The sequence below is a fragment of the Xiphias gladius genome, chromosome 13 (genome assembly GCF_016859285.1).
Source record: "Xiphias gladius isolate SHS-SW01 ecotype Sanya breed wild chromosome 13, ASM1685928v1, whole genome shotgun sequence".
Taxonomy (NCBI): domain Eukaryota; kingdom Metazoa; phylum Chordata; class Actinopteri; order Istiophoriformes; family Xiphiidae; genus Xiphias; species Xiphias gladius.
This window is the reverse complement of record NC_053412.1, coordinates 14019911-14047308: the sequence shown is the minus strand read 5'-3', so window position 1 is coordinate 14047308 and position 27398 is coordinate 14019911. Positions and strand designations below refer to the sequence as shown.

Below are 27398 nucleotides of genomic sequence, written 5' to 3'. Positions count from 1 at the left end.
TCATAATGCAACAGCTCTCTTTGAAACGCGCGAAAACAGGATGAAGTCACTAGCTTTTACCCCGTCAGTTCGCTCTGGGTCTTTTCAAGCATTTATCGTAAAGCTCAGTATAGCCTACAGGCGCACCCCAGCGTCGGGTGCCGCTGGTTTGACCCCGGCAAAGTGAATCACGGTTGGCTTGACCGCAATAAAACAAAAACAAAATACTGTTAAAAAAAAGAAATGTTAAGATTAGTGCCGCAAAACCGGAAACACACATCAGCTGCTGTTGGATTTACGTCATCTCCCTTATCCCCTGCGCCATGCTAACAAAATTATCCGAGGTTTATTTATAGTTAATACTATAGAATATTGTGCTGTTTCAGTTTATGACAATACCTACTACAGAACGACCGCATCCACCCTTAACAAAGCGAAAGAAGAAAATCACGGAATATTGTGTGCTTCGCCTGTTTTAACACCCATCATTTCACCTTCCTAGTTAGCATAACTTGCTAGCTAGCCAGCTTAGTGCAGCTTGTAAGCCAATACACCCGAGCAGCTTTGAGGCTTTTACTTCTGTTTGCCGTTTGATTGAAAACATCGTACACAGAGCTGTTGGCCGCCACACTATCATGAACTAACGTCTACGGCTTTGCTGGTACGTATGAAAGGAAATGTACTGTTTGCCACCATGTTGACCGTAACAGATAAAAGGACTTGGGTGATGGACGGTAGCCAACTAAGCCTTGTTAATTTCTTGTATGGGTTTCTGCGTTGCTAAAATTCCCTCGGTCCTGTGTTTCCAGAAAAACACACTAGATATTCGTGAATCGTCATGCAGCAGGCAGAGAGTGGCGGTGAAGAGGAGGCCACGGTAGATGTCCAGTTTACAGATTTACCGAACGCCCTGATAGCCTGCAAAGTGCCGGAGGATTTGTTCAACGAAGGCAGTCAGAAGGTAAGGACAAAATTTAGTATATTTGTTCTAAATAAACTAAATCTAAATAGAAGGGTTGAACATGTACAAACATTGTGATTTTATGGCGCGGCGTACGTTTTGGTGTACTGGATGAATGCCGTTGGTAAGAGTGGTGCTCTTGTATTTGTAAAATATATATAGCAATGTTCTGTAATTTGCAGTTTTGCAGAGAAACGCTGGATCACCTAATTTTTTCATGGGGTTTGTTTCCCCACTGTGCAGGTCACCACACGTCCTGTAGGTCTCTTTGAGTGACAGCGATATCAAGTTGTGCGTTTTCTTCCTGCCATCAATCCACTAAGTTTAGTAGATTTAGACCACTAGATGGAGGTAATAGTTAAAGTGATAGGGATGTTATTTGACTGAGCTGTCAATTAAAAAAAAAAAAAAAAAAATCACATTTCCTGCTTCCTTAGTCATTCAGAGTTACTTAATACCTAAACTTTCCCATTTTTAATTTTATCCTACCAGATGAGGCACAAGAATGGCATCAGACACAGATGGATGAATCATTTGGAGGTTTCCAGTAATGTTCAGTTGGCATTTGCTATTTGCAGAACAGTAGATTTGGAAACAGACAAATAAAAAAGACAGAAACAAGGCAAAACAAATTGGTATCTAAAAGCCTTTGTCAAAAGAACAATCAACTTATTTTTTACATGAATCCTTAGTTAAACACTATGTGATGTATCTTCACCACAATGGAAGCGTAAAGTCTGAATGTCACTACTGTAGGGTAGGGTGGTGTTGAAAATAAAGATGTGCCATTTGAAAATATAGCAACTGAAAATTACATATCTCCTCATCCCAACCATTAGGGCCTAGTATTAAAAATCAGTTATTTTTGTAGTACAGACCTAAATGTCTGTCACATAGATCTTAAAAACTGTCATGTACCAACACCTAGCATTTAATTTTTGGTCAGATTCTTGCTCTTGTTTGTTTATTCCTTGATCTTATTCTTCCTAATTTAAATCAGATATTGCTAATGTTATACTGTTTATTGAGGCAGAGTTCATGTACTGCTGCTGTCACATTTAACATTTGAGATGGATTCCTTTGGAGGAAAAGCTTTGGTAGAAAAAAAGTTCTTCTTAATGTAAGGTATCAAAATTGTATTGTTTTGTTACTGATACCAGCCCTGTAACCCATGGTTTCTGAACAATAGCTAAACAAGCTTAAGTAACAGTCAAGGACAATTGAATGTCAGTACGCATTCACAAACGCTGCAATTCACTGTAATGAGCCTGTGAATGGAATATAGTGGCAAGTGCAAGTAATGGAAATTGACAACTCATTGGAAAGTGACAATGGAGCACTGCAATACAGCTAAAGCAAGTTTCTATAGACAGAGTAAATTCCATGACTGCAGCAGTGTTTACAGTAATCACTAGACATTGGAAAATTACCACCAATATGTCAAAAGGTTTTACAGGCTTGGTAAAATAGTGATCTTGTCAGCATCAGGGTTACAAACTCATCTACTCTCAGCAAAAGCCATTAAATACTTAGTTACTCTTTACATATCAGCTACTTTCTCAACCTTTAGGACAGTGGCTCCCAACTGGCGGGTCATGGGTCAAAAGTGAGATCACACAATGGACTGAACACAAGAATACCACAGAATGTGTGTTTTACTTAAACTGAAAAGACAAAGAAAAAACAAACTAACATAGAGTCAACGGCAAAATAGTGGCATGAAATGTAGTTTGAAAACAACTCTTCTTCTCTTTTTTATAATTTGTTGAATTGCCCCTTTTTCAGGCCTATCTAAATGGTGTTCTGTAGATGATACAAAGAGTCGTCATGTTGCCCAACCCTAATTGAACCACAGTTCAGTTCAAAGCATCAACAGTGAGCTTGAAAGATATTTGGGGTTTCAAGGGTTTACTCAACATTGTAAAACAAAACAAAACAAACAAAAAAACAGGTAGTGTATATAGAGGTTTCAGTAGCCTGGATAAGCTTGAATTAGTTAAAGGGAAAGTTATAGTCTGTGTAAAGGTGGGTGAAATAAAATTAAAGGGTATCACAGGGGGTAAGTGCTGTCTTCTCAGAGCAGTAATAAGGTCCTGGGTTTGAATCCTTTTCACAGACATCTTGGCTGTGTTTTACTTACTGTGTTTTTTAAGTTGGTCTGTGTGTGGAGCTAATCCCCATGTCTTTATATCTAAAGGAAAATTTGGACCTTGAGGCTACACCAGTTGGGAACAACTGCTGTAGAAAATGTATAAGTTTCCAAAGCATTTTTCCACAGTTTATTACCTCTATATAAACTGCCTGTTTTTTCCAATGTTGAGTAAACCCCTGAAACCCCAAATATCTTTCCAGCTCACTGCTGATGCTTTGAACTGAACTGTGGTCCAACTAGGGTTGGGCAATATGACGACTCATTGTACCATGAGAAACATGTCAACTGTCAGATATTTTGCCATACTGTTTGTACTATAGTAACTCTCCTTTTTAATATCTCTGTTAGTATTAAGCCACCAGTGCTTTATAGTAATACTGGATTTACAAGATTTTTGCATTAATGTGATGAAGTTAAAAACATACATTCAGATCTGGTTATTTTAGCTACGAAGGCATTCTCACTTGAGTTTTGAAAATGTACTATATCTTGATATATTTTGATATCATAACATAAAATTGCATGTACTGTGATAGAAGAGTTTATCCTTGCCAGCAGCTGCTGTTGTGAATTGTACCTAAAAATAAAAAGCTGAGAGGAAACTTGGGGATTTCGGCGTGTTATTAGGGCAAGGAAACAAAGTTAGTGTGTGTATCTTCGTATCTTTAATCCTTTGAATCCAGGCATACAGTCTTCATTTCATTTTAGACATCTTTGAAAAGATTGTCTCATGGTTTGTTAGTGAGATGGTGCTTAGTCTTGTAGTAAGTTCAGTGGCAAAATCACTGAGAATTTTTTGTTTTTACGATGGAATACCTTCAGTAAATGAATTCCCTCTTGCTATGACAATAACTTTCGATAACTTTCACAGTTGAGTAGTTTAAGTAGAATTGAGTCGATGCAGCAGAGTGGGAAAAGGGGGGGTTAACAGTGACAAGGTTGGTGTGTGTGTGTGTGTGTGTGTGTGTGTGTGTGTGTGTCTGTGTGTGTGTGTGTGTGTGTGTGTGTGTGTGTTTGTTTGTTTGTTTGTTTTATAGGCTACTTTTGGGGGACAAATTTAAGACTAAAAACCAGTTAATTAGGGTCAGCTTGTCCAATTGGGGACAAAAGCCATGGCCCTAATTTGAGAAAAAGCTGATTTTTGGGTCAGTGGTTAAAGTTAGGGTTAGGGTAGGTCTCCAGGAAATGAATGCAAGTGTATGTAATGTCCCCAAAAGAAACTAAGGTCTGTCTTTGTGTGAGTGTGTGTGTGTGTGTGTGCGTGCAAGGTAACAGTAGAGGACAATAGTCAGAATGTGGAAAAACATCTTTTCTTCATTTCTGATTTCTTGGTTTTCTCTATATAAATTCTTGAGTCCCAAGGCATTGCCAAAGAAAAGCCACCATAATATTCAAGTCTAAACTGTGAAAGGATCCTGGGGGGACTAACAAACATGACAGCCCATACACACATGCATACAAACACAACCAGTTTCTGATACACACACATGAGCAGCTTACCAGGTACATGTAAGCACAGTGCAGCGAGATGAGCCAGTGTTTCGTGACGTGCTATAGGGGTTTGCTGACGTTGATGGAAAAGGAAAACCAACAGAGGAAAGGGGCAAAGAGCACCTGGTGAAAAAATGACTCTTTTTTTTCCTTCTTCCATGACCCTGCTGCTTTTCCACCAAGTATCTGCAAGGATTTGAAGGTCAGCTGATGTATCGTTTGGCAGAATATTTCACTGAGGGTGTGTGAATGCTTCTTGAATTCTTGAAAACACTCAGTTGTTTTGTTTCTGTTAAGGAAAGGGTGTACTTCAGTGGAATGATTTTAATGTTATGTAAGAGGGGCGGGATCATTTAAGGATATTAAGGATCAGCTTAGTTGTAAACAGAAAACACAATAATACCAACAGGTTTCATTGTTCTTCACAGGACTTAGATTATAATAGGTTTATTTATCTATTTAGTCATCTGTATGTATGACAATGGCAGTATTTAATTTTCATGCTATGATTTTTGTCTGTAAAAATATCAGTGTAATTGGTATTATCAGAGTAGTCTTCAAACTTTCCTGAAATACCAATAATGGTGCTAAAATGCATTCGAATCGCTTTACACCATGTTTGCCTTGTGTTTCACCAAACTAACAGTGAACAGTAAACTGTTTGATGTGACTTTGTTGGACCCCCATACACCAAAAACACACCATCAAATAAAGCAGGTTGGTTATTATATGCATTCCATTTAAGTTTTCATACATTTTCTTACTTTTTTAATTTCTTTTTGGTATTACTATTTTTTACAGTTGGTAATAGAGTTCTCATAACTGAGTTCTTTTTTTTTTTTTCTTCTTCTTCTTCTACCAAGTTATCCACACAGCACAACAGAAGTCACTGTGGGCTAAACTATGGAGAACTTCACTGCTTTGACAAAAAATGCATTCAGTGACCACATTTTTCAGAATTCGTGTAGTGTTTTCTCACTCAAACTCAAGCACCACCAGAGTTCTGTGTATTTACAGCCCATTTTGCACGTGTTTACATGCTGTTGTAAAATCTGTTATACTTATGTTCAAAACCAAAAACATAACACAATTACTGTAACTAAGACTGCAATTTGCTACATTTTGCTACATCTACATCTAAAAAGATATACAACTGAGCGCCTATTTTCATTCTTGATGACCTCTATGAAAGATTCGTACTAGATGAGGAAACGGGGCAGGTGAGGCAGAACGATAGACTATATATAAAGATGGATGACACTACCTGTCACCACTTCCTCCCCCTATGCAGGGAGTGAAGCCAAAATATTGCAAGTATGAGCGCTGCGAACTTGCTTTATTGATGCATTTCGAACCAGAGTCTTCAAAGTAGAGTTGGTTGGCAGGATGCCAGTGCGTGGGACCCCCCCCCCCAAACTTGATTTAAAGCTGGCTTGCCGCCAAAAACCAAGTGACCCAAGACCAGCCAAAACTAGCTGGTAAGTAGCTAGCTACAACCTTAACCATTTGGACATCAGAATAACAACATTTTCACAGTATTTCAATAACACAGTTATCTGGGAGAGTTTCATGAACTTTAAGACATGAGACTTAAGCAATCTTTGGAAAAGATTTAGTGTTATATGCTTTATTGAGGAATAAGCCATCAGTTTGCAATTATACACTTTGTGTCATTTTAAATTTAAATTCCCATGCATTTCATAGTGATTTTTTTTACAAACGACCCACTAATATTCATATGAAAATACGTTTTAATAGTTTGTATAATTTTTGAGTACTGTCTGAACATCTCAAAATTAAATGCATAAACAACTACAGTTAAATTATCCTACCAGGCTGTGAGTTTTTCAGTAGGTTATGGTTGCCTAGCCAGTTAGCAGACAAATATTACCAACTTTGCAAAAAAAATGCAAAGAAGATCCCTCAGAGTTACTGTAAGAAGACGTTACTGCAGCATCAGGTCAGTTTAAAATGCTAATAGTGAACTAAAATTGAAAGGGTAAAGTAAATAGCATCTTCTTTCAGGCACAGCTCGGCCCACTCTGATCCACTGGGGCATCTGATGGAGTTTTGACAGCAGCTGTCAATCACAGCTTTCAGTCATTCCCACATCCTTTTTTATATAATCAAATAACTCATTGAAAACAAAATTATGTATATAATGACCACTTGAACATACATCAGCATGATAAAAGCAACATAAAATGATAGAGCCAGCCTTTGGGAAAAATTTATTTGACGTGTACTTGATATGAATTTTTAATTTGGCTCATGTCCCATCCGCTAATGTGGGGGGGGTTGTGTGTATGACCTATCTGCAACTAGCATCCAGGAAGCGATCAATATATTTTGGCTTCACTTCTGGGGAGCTGTCATGTGGTCCATCTTTATATACATTCTGGGCAAAATCTAGCACGTTTTGGTTTTTATGGGACAATGTGGCGTTTCACCTTTTTAGTCACAAAGTGACTTACACCCCCCCCCCAAGCATGGTTTTTGAACATCAGCCACGGGATCAGATGTCCCTCTTGGACATGGTGGATGGTGGATGTCTGGACATACATCGGCAGAATATTGCCAGGGTGGCATGCAAAAAGATTCTTTCCTAGGTGTGTTGAAGAGAGGACAGAAGGTGTGATGTGGTTGGAAACTTGTGACCAAATGCTGAGGACAGGGGTTGACTAGTGCTGCTGTACTTCTATATCTGTAGCTATCCTGAATGTGAATATGAATGAGTGAATAGGTACAGCTTTGTATTGCGTTAGTAGAATTACTTGAGTTTCTTTCTGTGCACTTGGAAAATTGCATAAAAAAACCTATTGAACCATTTTGGCGCATTTCTGATTCATTTATGTGCTGTGGAACAATCCATAAAATAAAAAGTTCCATCCCTTTTTATTGTAATGGAGTCTTGGTTTATGCTAAATAAAAGTAAGAAGCATCAAAGACAATAGTGATGTAACGCTTCTTGTTGATACTGTTTTAAGGTCATTGTGTTCTGAGTGTAAAAAGTTTCTTCTCGTTGTCAATGTTCTTGTACAAGAGTTGATCCTGACATTTGTATCAAGTGTTTTGGTTGCATTCACGCATTCTGGATCTTAGATTAATTTTTGTGCTGAGCTGCGTATTCTTAAAGAGAACTGTGTGAAGAGTTTTGAAAAAGTGAACTCAGTATATAGAAATGTGTGTTACCAATTCTAAAAACTAATAGTTAAAATGAAATTAAATGTTGTTAGTGATAAGTGACCAAGGTACTGTAATAAATAATGCAGGCTCTGTTCTTCAGGCTCTGTGCCTCTGCAGATTAAATTTGAAATAAAATAATGGATACTACATTGAAGTGCCAAGTCACAGCTTTAATTTGAATCGGTTTATGTCAGTATTACAAGAACTGTGTTTGATTATATAGCCCTTTTAACACATAGTGCCCAACTTGCAGGGGCTCAAAAGTAATTGGACATTTGGTTACTTAATATTCTTGGGCAGCTGTGTGTCGTTTCAACGTTAGTCCATGCATAAACGAGCTCACATGTGGCTCAGAGCTGATTTAGAGTTGAGATTTGCCATGTAGATTCAGGTGGAGATGTGTGTTACATTAAGGAGCAAAGGGATGACCATGCAAGTGAAGAAAATAATAATGAGGCTCAAAAAAGAAAACATCAGAGAGAGATCAAAAGAGAAGACTTCATTACCATAACCACAGAGGAATTCACCAAGATGCAAACCCCTGGAAAGCCTCACACACAGGAAGACCAGGCTGCATTTGGCAAAATGCCGAAGACCAGACTAAAGGCAGAGACCAACCAACAAGGAAGAGCTGAAGGTAATTACAGTGAAGGCCTAGGAACGCATCACCAGGAAAGATATATGTCAGTGGGTCTAAGACTTCAGGCAGTCAATGACTTCAGAGGATTTTCCACAAAATATTAAATATGATGATTTTGTTTCACTTCAAGTGTCTTTCCAATTACTTTTGAACCCCTAAACTTTGGGCACTATGTGTTTAAAGGGCTATATCTCCCACACATTTCTTTTAGTATTGATTTAAACCTACTCAAGTTAAAGCTGAGACTTGGCATTTTAATGTAGTATCCATTATTTTATTTCAGATTTAATGTGCTGAAGTACAGAGCCTGAGGAACAAAAACTATTTAGCTGTCCTAATACTTAAGATCTGGACTGTATCTTTCGCCTGATAAGAAACAAGAAATGTCAGTACAGGAATGAAAAAAATTTCAATCATTTAGTAAGTGTGTTTCATTTCGTCTTTCAGAGAACAGAGCAAGGTTTATTTTTAAACTGTAAACTTTCACTCGCTACATATTCTTTTCACGGTTAATAACCTCATTTAAGGGACCTTTACCAAAAAATGATGTTTGAATGATTTAATTTTTTATTTTTTCTCTTTCCACCCACTCTCGAATTGATATTGGCATCTCTGAAATGAAACCTATGCTTAGGTAGAGCAGAAGCTAGGGTGTGAGTTTAACTGTTTGAAGGGCAACTCCTTATGACTAAACAAAATTAAACTTTTATCAAAGACATGAGTACTGTGCTCCCGTGCCCTATAAAAACAATGGCAATTTTGGTAATCATGTTAATAGAAACTGTTGACCGTGTTGTTACCATCAGTATATTTCATCACTGATGCTGACTTTATGTTGTTTCTGTATTGTTTGGCTGTAAATGCTAAATTAGTAATTAAACCATATGGTAGAGGAAGTCTGAGAATATATTCTTTTGAGAGAACAAGGAATTTTTTTTCGATAAGGTCGTTTTACAGGAATGAAGCAAAATGTATTTTCCACTGTGTTGTGCAAGCCCAACTTCCACAGAAAGCTGACAGCATTAATAAACCAGCATGGAAGAACAGATTTAGGTCAGGGAAACTCTGTAGGTCTGGAAAGTCAGGCAAGTTTCATTGATTTTTTTTTTTTTTTTTTTTTTTTTTTTTTCCAGCAGGAAACACCCAATTTCAGATGTGGATGAAGTCATCAATACCTTAGTTAAAGATTTAATCTAAATCAAATCTCAGTACCATTATGTTTGATCGAAATCGAGATAAAATGTGTGTGATCATCTTCTAGCACAGTGATTAGCATTATTTGTCTTACACAACACGATATGCAAGTTAAACAAAGATCGATGGTTTGAATGGATGGATAAGAAGCATGTTTCCAACCACCCTGAAGGAAAAACGGTGAAAACTAACTTTACCAGATCACTCTAAAATAAGTTTTAGGCTAAATGGAAAATCTGGGCACTTTTGTTTTGTTGAACATGCACTGACTCACAGTTAGTATTAACTAAATTTACTGTTGTTATTCTGAAATTGTCCATAAGTTCATTGGTAGGCAGACAGAGCAGGAAAAGGCAAGGATGTGTCACCATGCTCCAGGCGCTCTTTTCCTGCTTGGATATGGAATTTTGTGAAAGCCACAAGGAAACAGCCTGTCAGTGGAGTCATGCCTCCGTAACTTGATACCTGTCTGGATGAAACTTGGTTTTGTGGCAGGACAGATCACAGAACAGTTCAGAGCTAACGGATTAAAAATAAAGATGGTGTCATTGGAATTTTGCATAGAGAAACTCAAATCCACCTACAAGTAACAATGAAGAATTTATTCTACATCTTAGTGGTTAAAGACATGAAAACAGACAGCACTGAAAGGGCTTGATCCACAGTTAGACATTATTTGGTGTTTAAAAGTTGTAAGAACAATAACACCAACTTAAAACTCATACAGTATAAAGTGATTCATAGAACACACAACACTAGGGAGAAACTACACAAAATGGTTTTACAGAACCAGATAGTTGCACACACTGCTCACAAAACAGAACTGACATTTACCTGGATGCCACCCGTAATTGCTTGCCAATCAAGCACTTCTGGCTCCAATTTATAGATCACCAATCCCTTGTACTGGATTGTCAAATCCCATGCCATCTCCAGAACTCTGCATCTTAGGTGACTTATCAACATAATAACTTCACAACACTACTTCTGGTATTGTCCTGAGCCGTAACTATCGCCAAGAAGAAAAACTTTTTAAATTGGAAATTGAAAAATAACCTAAACATCACACAGTGGAAATAGCTCTAATAGACCATACAGTATATCCCTGGACAAAATATCCATTCAAACATAAAACAGTCGAGTTTAATAAAATCTGGTCCACAATAATCAATCTATTCACTTCCATTACTGTGAAATCTCATACCCACAATTGTATGCTATTTATATGAGCACACACACATGCACCCGTTCACAATCAATTCCTAGCTCAATTTTCTGTCACACACATAAATTACATCTTTTACTCATGTAGTTAACACCAACTCCTTTATTTTAAATGTATTTATTTATTCTTATTTTAGTTATATATTTACTCTTATTTATTTCCCTCCATAAAAACCTCCCTACTAATGTACAGTGGCGAGCCGCCAAGGCAGTTCTCTGCCTTGCTGGGATGTGTTGATTTGGGGCACTCTGAGGGATATCTCAGAGCTGACAGCATGAGGAGGGAAGTCTGTTTCACCTTATCCCTCCTCTCCGCTAAGACCACAATGTCATCCAACTGCCGACCTCTAATAAACAGGCCTCCTGCTTAGAGTTTGGGAGCGGTCAGCTCCTTCCTGTCAGGGTTTTGCGGCGATTCAAAGCTGAATAATATCAGTCATAACATTCAAACACAAACACCAATGACAATAAGCAATGTTGGAAACAATGTTGGACCGTAACAGAGCATTACCATAAAGTATTTGTATTTTGTATTTTTGGTAGCAAAAGCATTAGTGTTTTTTATTTTTTCCACTCCATAATTATCCATAGCTTACCCCCTTCATTTCTGTCTCCCCCGCCCACCTTATATACACTTCTTTCCATACTGACAGTGTGGAACACACACGCACTTGTATAAACTATCACCAAATCTGTAGTCACATATCTTAAATCAATAGTCATATCTTAAGTCCCTCTGTTCTTTTGTAATTGTATTTCTTATGTATTTCTCTAGTAATTTTCTGTCATTGTTTTGTTTTCCGTGTGTTGTCCTATTAATGTTCTGTTGTTTGTCTTGCAATTTTAAAAAAATTACGTATCCAATTATCACATATTTATATATGTCCGCAGATGTACAGAAACTACTGTACATTACTGTACATTACTACTTTTTTCTACCCAGTTTTATATTCCCAGTTTCTGTGGTCCTTGTCGAATGCAGCAAGCGAGGTTAAGCAGCTATCTCCTGTTTATTTCTGTAAGAAGTGGCGCCTCCTGATGAGGAGAGTGATGGGATCACAGGCAGGCGGCACAGACATCAAAGTTAAGTGTCTTACCCCTCCACTGTTGGCCCAGAGAGGGTAAATGGCCACATGTCTTTTTCAGTAAACACATTCTCAACTGCTTCTCTTCACCTGCCATAGAAGAGGTCCTCCCACAAACATTGAAGCACACAGCCGCGCTGGAGGTACTGCTAACTCTTTGAGGTTTTTTAGTCGCCCATAATAGGAACCAAGGGTGATGGATTGCACTTACATAGCGCTTTTCTAGTCTTATTTACCACTCAAAGCGCATACACTACATGCCAGATTTACCCATTCACACACACACATACTGATGGCACAGCCATCAGGGCAATTTACGGTTCAGTATCTTGCCTAAGGACACTTCGGGGATCAAACCATTTACCTTCCGGTTAGCGGACAAGCTGCTCTACCTACTGAGCCACTGCCCCCCCCCTCTGTGATATCAGTTTATCACAGATATATCAGTATCAACCTAAATGTCAACTGATAACTAGCAAGAAATTGGTTTATACTACTATAAGACAGGATTTAACTACTATGGAAAAAGTATTTCATTGGCAGTTGTCCTCCATTGTGTCAGTTGCCAAGTAAACAGTAGAATTACACCTTTCACATTACCAGTAATCTTAAAGGAATGTGCGCTTGCATGTATTTGATTGGCTAGCACACTGTGTTGCTGGATGATGTTGCGTTGCAGCAAAAGGTTAGCAAGGTTCAACTTCTTTGCTGGAAACTGCAGCATTTTCTCACACAGTGCCATCAATGGAGACTGTGAAATGTGGAAAAAGCTAGTGACAGGACCTTGAGGTTTTTTTTGGTCTGGATTTTGTAACTGCTTGACAGAGGATGACTATCTATTTCCCTGTTTCCAGTCATAATGCAAAGCTGAGATAATCAGCTTGGTAAGAAAGTGAAAAAGCAAATTTCCCAGTATGAAAAACTCCTTAAGGGGTTATAAATGTTTACATTGTATGTTTGGTTTATATTATCAGATATTTTTTTACTATTAGTATAACTTGGGTAATACTATAACTAGTGTCAGTATTGGTCATTGCCTCAAAAAGCCAGTACAAGTGTGTTCAAGTAACAGCCTTTTATCAATTGTTAGTTGAACCAACTTTCACTTCAGCAATGGAAAGAGGAGCATGATGCAAAAAAAATGTAGCAGCTGGCTAGTAACACAACACTTTGTCCAGTATGTGGTAGGCAGTCAAGATTTGTTCTTGTGTACACTGTGCATGTGCACACCTGTCTTTATGTGGGTGGGTGGATGGGTGGGTGGGTGGGTGTGTTGCTTGCCTATCTGTCAAGTGAGGGAATGGAAAAAATGGGAAGATTAAAAAAAAAAAGCGTGATGGAAAAAATGCAGGGCTGAGCATGCACGCTCTCTGACACTCAGCCACACACACTCACATAGTGGCCACACCGGGGTGAGGTTGAGGTCTGGAGATGATTACCACCTACACACACATACTCACACATAATGTTTAACATCAACAAACAACACTTACATGAGAGCATCAGTTTTACTGTCGGGAAGCTTTTCAACATTATACCCCTTTATTTTCCACATACATTTTCCATTCAGCGCGCACACGCACGCACAGGACACCGCTTTTAGTCATTTCACTGTGTGTTAACACCTGCACTCAGTGGGCCACAGTAATCATCTACGGTATGTCGACATGTTAGTCTAATAGTTTATGATAGGCACGTTCCAACCAAACCACATGCCAGATGTCACTGCCTGTACATGGCTGAGATTTACTGTAGCTTCTAAATAGACACAGTGGCGGTTAGGTTACTGCAGTCTGTGTTGGCTGGAACCTTACGGCCAGAAGGTCCTGGTGTAAAACGTCACTGAGGCTCTATGTGTTTCTGCATGGGTTTCCTCTAATTGCTCCAGTTCCCACAAACAATCCAAAAAGCAAGCAAATGGGTACGCTAACAGGCCTACAGGTCTGAATTTGAGTTTTGAGTACAAGTGTTGGTCTGTTGCCCTAGCTACCAGTGAAACAGTGCTGGTTAATAAGGTCATTAGAATAAAATCAGGATTTTATTTAATTTTCCAAGCTTGTCGATGATTCACAATTTTAACCTTTTTTTTGTGTGTTTTTGTGAAATCATGATTCAAACACATTTTTTAGGACTTCACACACAAGACAGTTGAACATAAACAATAAAAGTAGATGTGATTAACGAATTCACTGAGAGATGGACAGAGCCAACTAGCCGTCTGGAGTCACTAAAAAAGTCCAGTAAACTCTAGCAGCTATCATCTATATTACTCTTTGACTAAAAACCTTTTTGTGCACATTAATAATAATACATTGAAAATAGTAATACATTGATTTCTATGATGTAGACATTTTATACATTGTGAACAAAAAACAAAAATATATCTATAATTCATAAAAATTTATTTGATGTATTACACAGCCCTACAGTGAAATATGATGAGCCAAGGCCAGTTCAACTGGATCCATGAGTTTAAAGGCTTATCAGATGCCAAAACATTGAGTGTTTCATAATGTTATATGGCAGTATTTTATCAATAGTTATCAGAGTGGCAGTCATTTGTTCCCCATTGTGACTAATAGACAGTAGACAGTAGAAATACAATATTCTAGATACAAAGTAATCCAACGGAAAAGTGAATTTACTTGTATTTGATTGGCCCACACCTTGCTGGATGATGCTGCATTACATTGTAGTAAAACTTGCTACTTTTAACTTTTTTGATAACCTTGTATCAAATCTGAATCTGGTATTGAATATGCATATCAAAGCTTTCATTTCAAATTCTCTATTGAATCTGTTTAGTTGAAACTAAAAATTCCAAGAACAGATTACTGGAAATTTCTAGAGTTTGCAGCCATATCTTGTGGCCTTCAACGTTGGATAGAGTTTACTTAGTTGTCAGAAAGTGGTATCACGTGGCCAAATAGTGGAACTTTGGCCATGTTATACCAGGAAGTTGTATATGGGGGAGAGGGCAACCCCTGTCTCTGCTTTTGGAATACATCCTTACTGGCAACTGTCCACAGTGTACACTGCCTTTCGGCCAGTGCAGTGGGGATGTGCTCCAGCTCCCCATGTGTCCTTTTTCACAAAGGACAGTTTGACATGTGACAGTAAGAAAAGCTCAAGTGTTAATAATCAAATGAATTGTGACTAAGTTCCATTTAGCTGCTTCACATTCAGGGTCCTAGTATTGTGCATACCAGATCACAAAATGTCCAACCCACCAGTCTAAATGTTTGACAGTGGGAGGGCTTGCATTCCTAGCCTCAAAATTTTGGTGGCACTAGCAAAAATTTTGGTGTGAAAAGCATGCTGGATGAAAAAGTGATAGCAGGTAATGTTTTTTTCAGCTTTGACTCATGATTACACTGCTGATTATGAGGAACTAATTTTTGTGCCATTGATGAGTCAGATCATTTAAAAGCAGAACTGGACCATGAGAATGAAGATGCTAGCTCAGACGACATGCGTTCTGAAATGGACAAAGGTCAATGGAATCTCATAGTTATTTCAACTGCATTGACCTTGCTGCAATAAACAAGCAATTAGTTTTCCTGGCCAAATTTCCATCTTAGGGTGTCAGAAGAGCGAGAGAGCGAGAGACTCTCCTGGAGAACTTTGGCCTTCAGCTGTTGTGACCGTGACTGGAGAAGGCGAAACAACAGCAAAACACAGGGGTAGTCTGTGCTTTGTGCAATAACCATGTTACAGTAAACACGAGCAAGGGACTGTGATTAGTGATTACTGTGCTGATTAATGTGGGCTTGGCAGGTGCCAGTCTATGAGAATTTACGGTGGCCAAAATATGAAGTTTAAGCATAAACATGAAATATAACAGGCTACACTGAGAAGTATTATTGAATTTTAAAACAAGACTAGGCCAAAACCTAGTGTATCGCTGGACTGCCCTTTATCTGTTTGCTTCTCTCCCCCTGTTTGTGCTCACATATACAGTATTTTAATGCAACCAAATTCCCAATAAAGCTGTTCTCATTTACATGTTTTTCTGTTTCTGTTGTAAGACAACAGAAAAAGTATGAAATAGTGACTGAAAGGCAGCCCCTTAAGAATACATATTAACCAGCATTCACTTTCAAGCCATTTACAGCTGCTGCTCTGCACTGCTAAAATCCTGATTTTATAACTGTGACGTCACCTGACACAATCGGCATACAGATCAGTTAAAGACAACGGCTTTGCTGTGATTTCAGCTTTATTTACTTGTAAAATGATCACTCAAAGAGAAAGATAAAAGCTCATTCATATCTGTGTCAGCTGCCGTTTGGTCTGTTGAATGAGACGCATAAAGAGGTGTGCCTTCAGAGTGAAGGCCCAACCTCACACTCATCGAGCAATACTGGCGACTCGTCTACAGAAAGTAGCTCAGGTCTGTCCAAAAAGTCGCTAGGTATATTTGTCAGAAAAAGTCGCTAAAGGGGTCTGAAAAGTCGATAAATCTAACAACAAATTCCCTAAGATGGCTACACTGCCTGTAAACACACCCTGACGACGCAGTAGAAACTGTTGGCACCAATTTATTTTGAAAGAGGCAACGATATTAGTTCAGCAAGTAGAATAATATGATGCTCTGTGTTGTTGTCAAAAAGTAAAAGCTGGATTTTATCTCCTAGATTTTAAATGTGGGACTATGTAGAGGGTTAAATGCAGCAAAACAGGTCTGAACAAAAATATGTCACCCTCTTCTTCACAACTAAGAAGTGCTTAAGTTCTCTAATACACAGGTGCAAATGTTTGTGAATTGGCTCCACAGCCTTATTTTTCCAACTGCTGACTGCACACACGCACACACTACCCCTCCACTTCAAGCTCTCTGCTATTAATACCTCATAAAAACATGTTATCAAACTGCATACTTTCCATGAGTGCCAGCTCTTGCCCCCCTCTTACTTTTTATCCCTTCATCCCTCCATCCTACATTCTTCCTATCAGTCGTGTCCCTCTTACTCTTTTCACTTTTTTCCCTTCCCGTCTACCTCCCCTCTTTGTCAGCTGTCCTCTATTTCTCTCTTCCTTTGTCTGACTCTGTCTCTGTCTCTCTTTCTGCTTCATCCATGTTTGCTGAGACTGATGTATTTTCCACATCTTCCTCTTTGCCCTTAGGAGTCAGATGATAAGTTTTTTAGTATGTGAGTGAAATCAAGAGATGAAAGGCTCATTGTCACATATTTTCCATTCAACAAAGGATTTTTTTTGTCTGATTTTAAATGCAACAGAAAGGAGATCATTGCTTTCTGTTTGCTTATTGGTGATGTCATTATTTTCCAATCACTCTTTACACGCACATACTGGCGTTCTTTATGTCTGATTAGTCAGCATTAGCTAATATCTGTCAGTAGAGCGAAAGGAAGGAGAAAAAACAGGCTGTCCCTCCTCTTTCCACAGGCGATTGGCTTGCAGTGAATGAACGGCTGAATGACACCAGGAAGAGGAGGGGGATGGGATCATGGGTAATGCGTCATCGACTGGCAGGGGCTCATTTAAGCAGCTGTGTAGCAGGAGGAGGAGAGAGAAAGAGAGAGCGAGAGCTTAGAAAAGGGCTTAATGACATTTTCAGCTCTCCACACCCAAATCTCTGGAAAATTCCTTTAGTTTGCAGGCTGCTGCAGAGCTCGCTCACTGAGACCTACTGAGGGAGACAGGAAAAGGCTGAATATTAAGTGGTTGAATTTTGGATTTCGTCTTTTACTTGCAAGTGTTGTTGGAGGTGACTAGATAACCTTGGAATTTGGGTTTGAAGGCTGTTTGTTGTCTGAGGTTTCCTGAATGTAGTGAAGTGTATCTGTAACATTGTGGACTGGTCCACTGTGAAGACAAACTGCCACTTTACGGCTACCAAAGAAGATCCATGTGTAAGGAACCAGATCTGGATAAAATCTGACCTGTTTCCTGTTGGAGAGCATCTATTACTTCCTCTTGTCTGTCACGCTGGGGAAGGCAACGCTTTTCCGACCCCCCCGATTCCCCCCTTCCTCTTCATCATCTCCCTCATCATCCCCACCACCGTTGAAGTCTGTTTCAGCATCTCGTTGTACCCTGACCTCAGGTATCAGTTGGAAAAGGTTTCGGTTCCCAGGATCACCCATCATGCACATCAAGACTACTAAGTGTAACCGCTTCTGCCTGGTAGCCTCAGTGACTAACCAGGAAGTGTTTACTCGTCCCGAGGCACAGGTAAGACAGTGGTCAGCTTCTGGTGCTATTTTTGCCAACCAGGTTTTCTTGAAAATGATTTGTATTCAACACTGCACTATGTTGTTTTTATGGTTCAGCTCATATAGGTTTATCTAATCCAATCTTCACTAGTATCATGCCAAAAGTTTTCAATAAAAACATTTTGTTTTTCTTGAACTGAGTTTTTGTCAGTGCAAACGAGGGCTGCAGTTGACTATTTTCATTGTTACTGAATCTATCTATCTTATTTAATCATTATTATTATTATCTATTATTTAAATTAAAGGGTTACCCCAGCAATTTTGGGCTGGGATACTAAAAATATATACTAAAAAAACTGCTTTACAAACTAGGGGCCTGAAGTTTGAAAGCCATGGGCATTTAACAGGCAGGAAGATGCTTTTGGGCAGAGTCCTGCACGTGTCCAATTTTGCAAATCCTTGCTGGCAAAACCTCCTGAAACAACATTTGGACCATCATATGACCAGCATTACAGGTCTCCTTTGAAACATTTAATAGTAAATTTGGGGTAATATAATAAATAACAAGACAATATTTGTGTCCAGTGTTATCACTGTGTTGCTGTAAAATCTTTTCAATAAAGCTTTTAAAGGGACAAACAGTGTAGAATTGATCAGTTATACAATATTAAATCACCACACTTTTATTATACGTGTGTGTGTGTGTGTGTGTGTGTGTGTGTGTGTGTGTGTGTGTGTGTACGTGTACGTGTACGTGTACTTGTACTTGTATCTTTGTGAAGACAAGTTTGAGTTATAGACTTTATGGAGTGAGGGCATTTTGGCTGGTCCTCACAAGTCTAAAGGGCTGTTTTAGGGTTTGGACTCGGTTTTAGAGTTCAGGTTAGAATCAGGTGTTGGTTAAGGTTAGGGTAAAGGTTGGGTTAGGCATTTAGTTATGATGGTTGAGGTTAGGGTAAGGGGCTAAGGAATCCTCACAAGATAGTACAGTAGAAGAAGTGTGTGTGTGTGTGTGTGTGTGTGTGTGTGTGTGTGTGTGTGTGTGTGTGTGTGTGTGTGCGTGCGCGTGCGCGTGCGTGCGCGCGTGTGTGTGTGCAAATGTGGAAATCAGTTCAATTCAATTTTATTTATACAGTGCCAAATCATAATTCATTATCTCAAGGCACTTTACAGAGTGAGGTCAAGACCTTGCAATATTATAGAGAGAGAAACCTAACAGTTGCCACCGTAGGAGAACACTTGGTGATAGTGGAGAAGGAAAAACTCCCTTTTAACAGGAAGAAACCTCGAATAGAACCAGACTCAAGGTGGGCCTCCATCTGCCTTGGGTTGAGTTGAGAGGAGAGAAATGGGGGAGAGAAGGAGAGGGAGTCCAGGAACAATTCTATATAGTGTTGAATCCAAGCACATCAGATTGTTGTTACAATAATAATAGTGATACTTATAGGTGTAATAATGTTATTAACAGTAATATTAACATCAATGATAGCAGCACCAATTAACAATAATAATAATAATAATAATTAGCTCTTTTTTTAAGCTGTTTTTAAGGTAATTAAGAGACGTATAAATGCACCGGTTCAGTCTGTACAATAGATACCTAGATTGAAAAGTGCGATCTGTATAGTCATTCATATACATACTGTTAGGGGTCTTACTTCTATCATGTTTAATTATTGTGATGTTTATGAACTTTTAATTTTCCTGCAGAGAGCCTTCTCAAGGATTCTGGTGAGGGGAATCTATTGATATAGACAAGCAACGACAGTCTGAATTTCACAGAAAGCAGAGAACCACATGGTGTTAGGTCAAAGTGTCTTGTGTGTTGTGGGTTTTGTGTGATAAAGAGTGGCTTGAAGACCTCCTAAGCCAGGCAGAGTACATACTCCTTCCTCCTTTGACTTCCCCATGACTCACTGCACAAGTCCATGGTCAGTGATTTCTCTTGTGTTGAATTGCAGTCCAGTGGGTACAACATGCTGACTGATCACTGCAGGAGGCAGGGATGACTCGTGAAAAGCTATTTTTATCCAGATAGTCAAAATGTGATGACTACAACAGTATACCATTTGTCAATTTAAAGTCTCAGTTGCAAGTCTATGAGGTCCACCTAGCTAAAACTAATGCATTCTAATAAAACAGTCCTGCAATAAATGCTACCTTCATGAAGGTTCTTATCTTCAATTTGGGTTGAAAATGTTTATGTGGCTGTGTTGTGCAGACAGCATCATTATGGCCTGGGTCTGCTACAGCTCATCTATTTGTCTTCTTGTGTACACACTGAACTAATGAGCCTCAGATTGAGAAGACTGAGTTGTCAGAGTCCAGATATTACCTGAAAATGGTTTGCTTATGATATAGTTTCACTGTTGGTGTGGCGTGTGTCCTCTTGGAAATAGTAGCCCAAGGTTAGCTGTCTAGTTATTTTTTATCTCTCTTAATTAACTTCTGTACAATAATTGGCCATCTGAAATTGAGGCTAAAGCTCTTCCTTCGTGATGCAGTAAACACACACACACACACTCACTCAAACTTGTACTTCTATCTTTGTAAAGACACTCTTCGAGATAATGTATTCCCTAGCCCTTTACCCTAACCTTAAACTTAACAACTGAATGCTTAACCCCAACCCTTACCCTAACCGTATCCTAAACCCACATTTTAACCTAAACCCTAAATCCAAGTCTTAACCCTCAAACAGCTCTTTGAAGTCGTGAAGACTGGCCAAAATGTCCTCACAATGGTTTCAAACCAAAATTTGTCCACACAACGGTAGAAAGACATGTGTACACACACACAAACACACACATACACACACACACACACACACACATTGTCAGAAATAATCAGGCTACAGGCTGTCTTGAGCAAAGAGAAGCGACAGATATAGTGTCTGGTAATAGAGGCTATTTTTATCAATTTTATTCATAGCGACTTTGAATCTTGTTACTGTATTCATGGCTGCCTCTGGCTCACAGTGTTCAGTATTTTTAGATAAGAGAAAGAAGAGCTGAAGGGAACAAATTGTGTGGAACTAGAGGAAATGGTGCAGAAGCTGGTCTAATTTTCCTGATTTCAATCATCATTTCAGTCTCTTTTCCCTGTTCTCACCCCCCCTGCCTCCACCTTTGCTCTACTTCTCACTTTCCAGGCCAGTTTTGAGACCTTGTTCCGTTCGTTTGACCCAGAGGTGCAGTTCCAGTACTTCAGGTCTTTCCGGCGGGTCAGGATCAATTTCAGTGATGCTCTGGCTGCAGCTGAGGCGAGACTGCGACTGCATAAGACTGACTTTAATGGCAAAGAGATGAGACTCTACTTTGCCCAGGTAATGTCTTTGAGATTTCTCTTTTTCCTGCAACTACATTCAACTAAAAAAGCCAGCTGAGTTCAGTCACATGCTTTAGTCTCTAATGCTGTCCCCTGGCATAAAGAATTACAAATCAGCTGGGGCCCTTTTGAGTTTACTAGTATCACCTAACACAGTGCCTTTGTGTTGAAACTTTTTTCAGTCACCTCTGGCTGCAATTTTGTGTGGAGCCTAAAGAGTTCAGTATCAAATTAATAATATTTTAAGTATGAAAGAATCACATGAATAGATTGAGTTTATGACATAAATGAATGAATATTTTAAAAATAAATGGAATATTATGAAATGTTCATCATTCTTTTTTTTTTTTTTTTTTTTTGATTATGGAAATATTTATTTCAAAATGACAATTATTCACTTTTCATGACAGTGGCATTGTCACAGCCCCACACCTTTCAGCCAATCACATGCCACTAGCTTTGCTTTGAAAACTCAACAGCTGTTACCAAATATAGCCAATTAGCTTCTGTTAGCTGGAGCAACAGTAATACCAAAATCATTTTAAACCAACCAAATGGAAGTTGCTGCTGTAATTAAACAGTATAACCTCTCCTTTTACGGCAGCGGAGTTTTGATTCTAAAGATGTTCGGTCTGTCTCTGTGGTTGCTCTAGACAGCAGCAGCTAGCTAACATTGCTAACGCTGGCACTTCGCTTTGATGCTGAGTAATAGTCCAAGGATACCACCCAGCCTAGCTATTTGCCAGATAGGTATGAAGTATGCATACACTTATTAAGCTAAAAAAGGAGAGATTAGTCAGTGTGTCTGTACAGCAGCAGCCTCTAGTTGGATGATTCAGAATTAATCTGGCATCGTTGTTGCTCTAGCTAACAGGTGCTAACTGGCAAAATTTGGTAGCGTTTTTTAAAACTGTTAACAGAGGCAGAGGCATGTTCTTGGCAGAAAGTTGCTGACTGGTGACAGCAACTTTGGAAGATAGTCATTTGGGGATAGTCATAGGAATATGTTACAGCAAAAATAAGTTGTGAAATATCTTCTGCGTTTATATATTTCACACAACATATTCATGTGATTATTTATTTCATAATGTCTTTCTATTTATTTAATATTAAACACTTTGGGACTCCATATTTTTGAGTCACCTACATTCAAAGTTGTGTAGCGTATTTTCAATCAAACTACCTTTTCTACTAAACTGTGACCAAGCCCCACATTTGCCCTTTTGTTCTGTAGTCTGTCCATATAGGGAGTCCTCGGCTGGAGCCTCCCAAGCCAGAGAAGCAGTTCCTGATCTCCCCCCCTGCCTCCCCTCCTGTTGGCTGGGAACAGTCTCAGGACGCTACACCAGTCATCAATTACGACCTGCTGTGTGCCATCTCAAAACTAGGACCAGGTACATTACACAATATAACAGAGTTCCTTTTGATCACACAACATCTTTGAATTTTAAAAGCTATATTACATCTGTCTCTGTGTCAATCTGATAACGTCAGGGAGTTTTGTGAAGTGCACAGCCTGTGATTGTTGCAGCTGTTAGTTACAAAGTGAAGGCACATTAAAAGCCCAAATCACAGCCAACATGTACTATCAAGAGTCAACATCAGCCAAGACTTAACAGAAATAGAGCATGATTAACGAAATACTCCACTGCGTTTCAACTTTATCTCAGTTTTTTTTATGGATAGGAGTATCGAACAAAACATGATGTAAAATCCATCAGCACTGTCTGTCTCCACGGGAAGCAGTCCAGGCCACTCAAGACTGTCATCAAAAACTACTGCTTAATTCTTTCCCAGTGTTTGTTTGATTGCTAATGGGTCAACAATAGCTAGTTATTAGGATTAATTTGGGGATAGTCATTGTTTTGATTGCCTTATCCCGCTGGCATAATATTAGCGACAGTTTTGGTTGTTGTGAATCATAACAGTACTTGCAGTATTGTGTTGGCACATTTATTAAAACAAAGTAACACTTGGTCCAACACAAATATTAGAATTCTAAAATACTAGCCATTCAATACCTACCTGGAGAGTCTATAGCTGTGCATCATGGCATGTGAGGGGGCTGCATGTCTGAACACAACATCTGCAATGAACACTTGGTATTGTAGAATAGTGGAAACAAATAGGAGTTTGCCTATAAGCAGGCATTACTTGTGTGTTTGAAGGATATAGTATGTGCTTTCATAAGTAAAGTAACAATCAAGGTTGGCATAACATCCACAATAAGCTGGATATTACCGTGGCAAGAAAAAGTATGTGAACTCTTTTGAATTAACTGATTTTTTTTTTTTTTTAATTGATCATAAATGTGAACTGATCTTCATTTCACTTCTCAGAATTAATCCTGGAAACTTAAATTTCTTGTACATTCAAAAAGTGAGCAACACTGTTTGTTCCTTGAATATAAAATTGTGCAAAGTCCACATTATTGGCTAAATAGTTAACATATTTCCTGGTTGTAAAACTGTGGAGCAAGGGTTAATTTTGCTTGGCAAATGCAAAATGACTGTGTAAAACAGTTGAGTAAGAAGAATAAAAAAAACCTGCAACACTTACAAGAGCATCATCATTCTGCTTATTTTTAAAAATAAATGCTGTCCCATAGAGCTCCACATGGACTTTCAGTAGTAGATGCTTCAACTAAGAGCAGCACATCCCCGTTAATGATCACTATGAGAACAGACAGGAGAGAAACTGGAAGTCTGTTCACTAATTCATCTGAACTGTTTGTGCTGACAAGACATCAACCTGATACCTGCAGACAGCTGTTAGCTAGTGTTCGCTCCCCGGTAGGGACAGTCTGGATAAAGTAGAATCCGTACGCTTATCCTTCGACTTCCACGGCCTCAAATCTCATTGTCAGAGATGATAACATCTTCAACAAAACCCAAACCAAGTCCCGATCAGTGTGCAGAGTCTTTTTTATCTATCCCTCGCGAAGATGCGCAGATCACTAGATCTGCTACAATATAGCCAGAATGAGCAAAACAGCCCCAAATCATGATGCTCCCTCCAACGTACTTCTCTGTTGGGATGATGTTTTCCAGCTACAATGATTCTTTTAAACCTTTAACTGTTTTTAATTATATAAATCTTAGAACTGTGATGCACTTAAGACCAAACTTTTGATCTCGGTGAGTTTATACATACTAGCCCACATCTGAAAAGTCTTGCAATGTGCCTTTACTTCTATGTGTGATTCCCAGGGGACAAATATGAGCTCCACACCGCCACACCCACCACCCCCAGTGTGGTCGTCCACGTCTGCGAGGATGAGCGCGGCGATAGCTCGGCCCCTGATGACAGCGACCAGGATGACAAGCCCCGCCCCCCGCGTCCAAAAATCATCCAGACACGACGTCCCGACTACAGTCCAGGGGTCAAGCAGTGAGCAACCACGGGGGGGCGGCAGTGTGATGACTGTAACATTCCATCCTGAAGTGACTGGTCAAGAGCTGAACACACTCTCTGAGCTTTGAAGGTTTAGGGACTTTGGGCAGGCACCCAAGGGTGCTGCGATCTCCCGTAGCGGAGGATTTCATAAGACAGAGAGAGAAAACATAGTGTCGAATGCTGCATTCATGTCCCATGGGAAAGACAGCAGATATGAACTTCCTAGTGGAAAATACGGTTCAGTTTAGCCATCAGATGATATGTGCTGCTTGTGAATTTGAGGTTTGGAGATGGTACTGAAAGGAGATGTTAGTTTTGAACTGTAGAAAATAATGAATACCATTTTTTTGATTGTAGTGTTTAAAATATCTTGACAGGAGACTTTGCTGGATTTTTGGTTTGTGGTGATATTTTTGCCAAAAAAAAAAAAAAAAAGACTGAAATGTACCATGATTAAGTTTGTGTTTTTGTGAGATTAACCTGATCGGGTGCAAATAAAGTCTGTCAAAGTGAATTGGATGTAATTCCCAAATGACATGAATGCAGCATCATTCTAAGAAGTCATGTTTGTGTTTTCCTCATCTAGAGTTCGGGATGTAATGGAAAGACTGTAGAAGGAAATGATTCATCAACTTTCCAAGTGTTGATTTTTTTGCTAGGGTGTTACATATTTCTGTCAGTCAGCTGTAGAGGTTGAATATCTACAGGTTACACACCACTGGCATGTGCTTTTTCAGATCCCCTTTGGTTGCGTGGTTATAACCTAAGAGGTCATGTTGGTGCTGCAGCTCCCTTTCACTCTTCACTATTGTTTGATGCTGTTTTATGGTGGAGAAGTCAAGTCAAAGCTCATCTTACTCACATTTACAGACAGGCTTTGGTGTTTGCTGCTTACATTAAAACATAATTCCAAAATGAGGAGATTGCACCAACAGCGTTCCAATAATGACTTCTAATAGTGTTATTTGTGGATTATTTTAGTTTTGGTAATCTGTGTGTTTGTGTTTTGGTTGTAGTTTAGCAAAGAAATGTTGCTATTTGACATTTAATAGAGCTAAAATACAATGGCTTTACAGGGCTTTTTATTTTTGAATTAATTACTCATGCCAAGCCCTTCATCTGAGGGCTTCAACTACATCAACCATGGTATCTTGTCGGTTAAAAAAAAAAAAAACAACAACAAAAAAACCAGGGCTAACCTTTTTTGTGTTCATACTTGGGCTAAATAGTATTCTGAAAGAAAAGTCTTTCTGCAAATCTGTCTGAGAAAATACAAGTGAAGCATTGTTATTCAACCTATGACTCAGGGCCCAGTGCGCTTTCTGGCCTCTTCTGGTGGGTCCCCATTTGATAAGAATGCTTGTATGTTTTAAGGAGATTAGTGCGTTGCCTATAGTTAATGTCTTATTGTATTCCTACAAGCTGTTTGCATGTATAATAACAATTGTACGTCAGAAAAAATGCACCAGAAGTGCGTATGTGTGTGCGGCTGTTATTTCTGTTCAGACGGGTGTGTTAACTGTTGCTTCCCCATTAGCAGTGGAGTCGCAAGCGTGCTGTGCATACACTGTTGTTGAAACTGCTCTCTTTATTGTTACATTACAGTTACAACAGAGGTGTGCAAGCGTGTCACAGACCTTCAAAATACTGACAGTAGTCCACAGACTGCCATTTGATACAATATTATTATACACCCATTTTTTCCTTTCACTTAAGATTTGTAAAACATTGTAGAAACCTAAGTTTTTTTTTGAATACTTCAGTGAAAACAGTCCTCTGAAGGTTTTTTAGGAAACCCCAGTGTTAACAGATGTCTGTTATTAAATGTCTTCTACGATGGTCATTAGCTTTTCTGTTGTACTCTCCATCTGTCGCTTCATTAGTTTCAAGCTAAATCTTAGCACAGTCTCAAAAGTTGACTGTCAACTCAACGAAAAAAGTGAGCGTAAAATGGAGAGACCAGTCTCCTAACATTCCGTTCTACATCTTCTCAGACACTTTTTTTTTTGGCTTCAGTGGTTGTAAAATTTCTCCGTGTCCCACTACTCAAAGCCTGAACAAAATGGAAATGCCAAGGCTGGATTTCCAACTTGCTTCCGGTTAACCCTGTGGTAGTTAGTTTGTGGTAATTCAACTAATTGCAAATTGTGTTTGTTGATTGTGTGTGACCCACTAAAGCTCATTATAAACTGAAATGATCAGAACTGTTACATAATCTTGAGGCTCTGAATTGTTGAGGGGACCTAAGTTAAAATGTAGTTTTGAGGCCTTTACTTTTTTTCAGTTTATATTGTGCTCGCATGGTGCATTTTGCTAAGTGCTAAATTTGTACTTTAAACATACACAATACACACAGAGCAGGGTTTGGGTTTGTTCAGTCCTGCACCAATAAATAAATGCTGCTGACACGGAAAATCGCTCGTAAAGTGTTGTGAGTTTTCTGAAGAGGCTTGGATTTTTCCTTTTAAACAAATGCTAAACTGTCAGCTTAGTTTAAAAAAGGCAGAAACACTCAAAAAACGGAAATAGTCTCATGTGGCAAATGAAACTGGGTCTGGAACCCTGCTGTTTTGTAGGTACACAA

At 39.0% G+C, this 27398-nt stretch overlaps 1 protein-coding gene across 2 annotated transcripts; it reads left to right on the top strand.

The window, feature by feature from the left end:
• Positions 1-26657, top strand: LOC120798013 (calcipressin-1-like). Of its 2 annotated transcripts, none has more exons than XM_040141908.1 (5): positions 1-640; positions 789-940; positions 21243-21416; positions 22653-22812; positions 24628-26657. In XM_040141908.1, the coding sequence occupies exons 2-5, from the start codon at positions 818-820 to the stop codon at positions 24810-24812; spliced, it is 642 nt and encodes a 213-aa protein (XP_039997842.1). In that variant the 5' UTR covers positions 1-640; positions 789-817; the 3' UTR covers positions 24813-26657. The 2 variants fall into 2 exon arrangements, with proteins under 2 accessions (XP_039997842.1, XP_039997843.1); XM_040141909.1 differs by lacking the exon at positions 1-640 and adding an exon at positions 17322-18110 and having other exon boundaries at positions 851-940.
• The last annotated feature ends 741 nt before the right edge of the window (positions 26658-27398 follow it).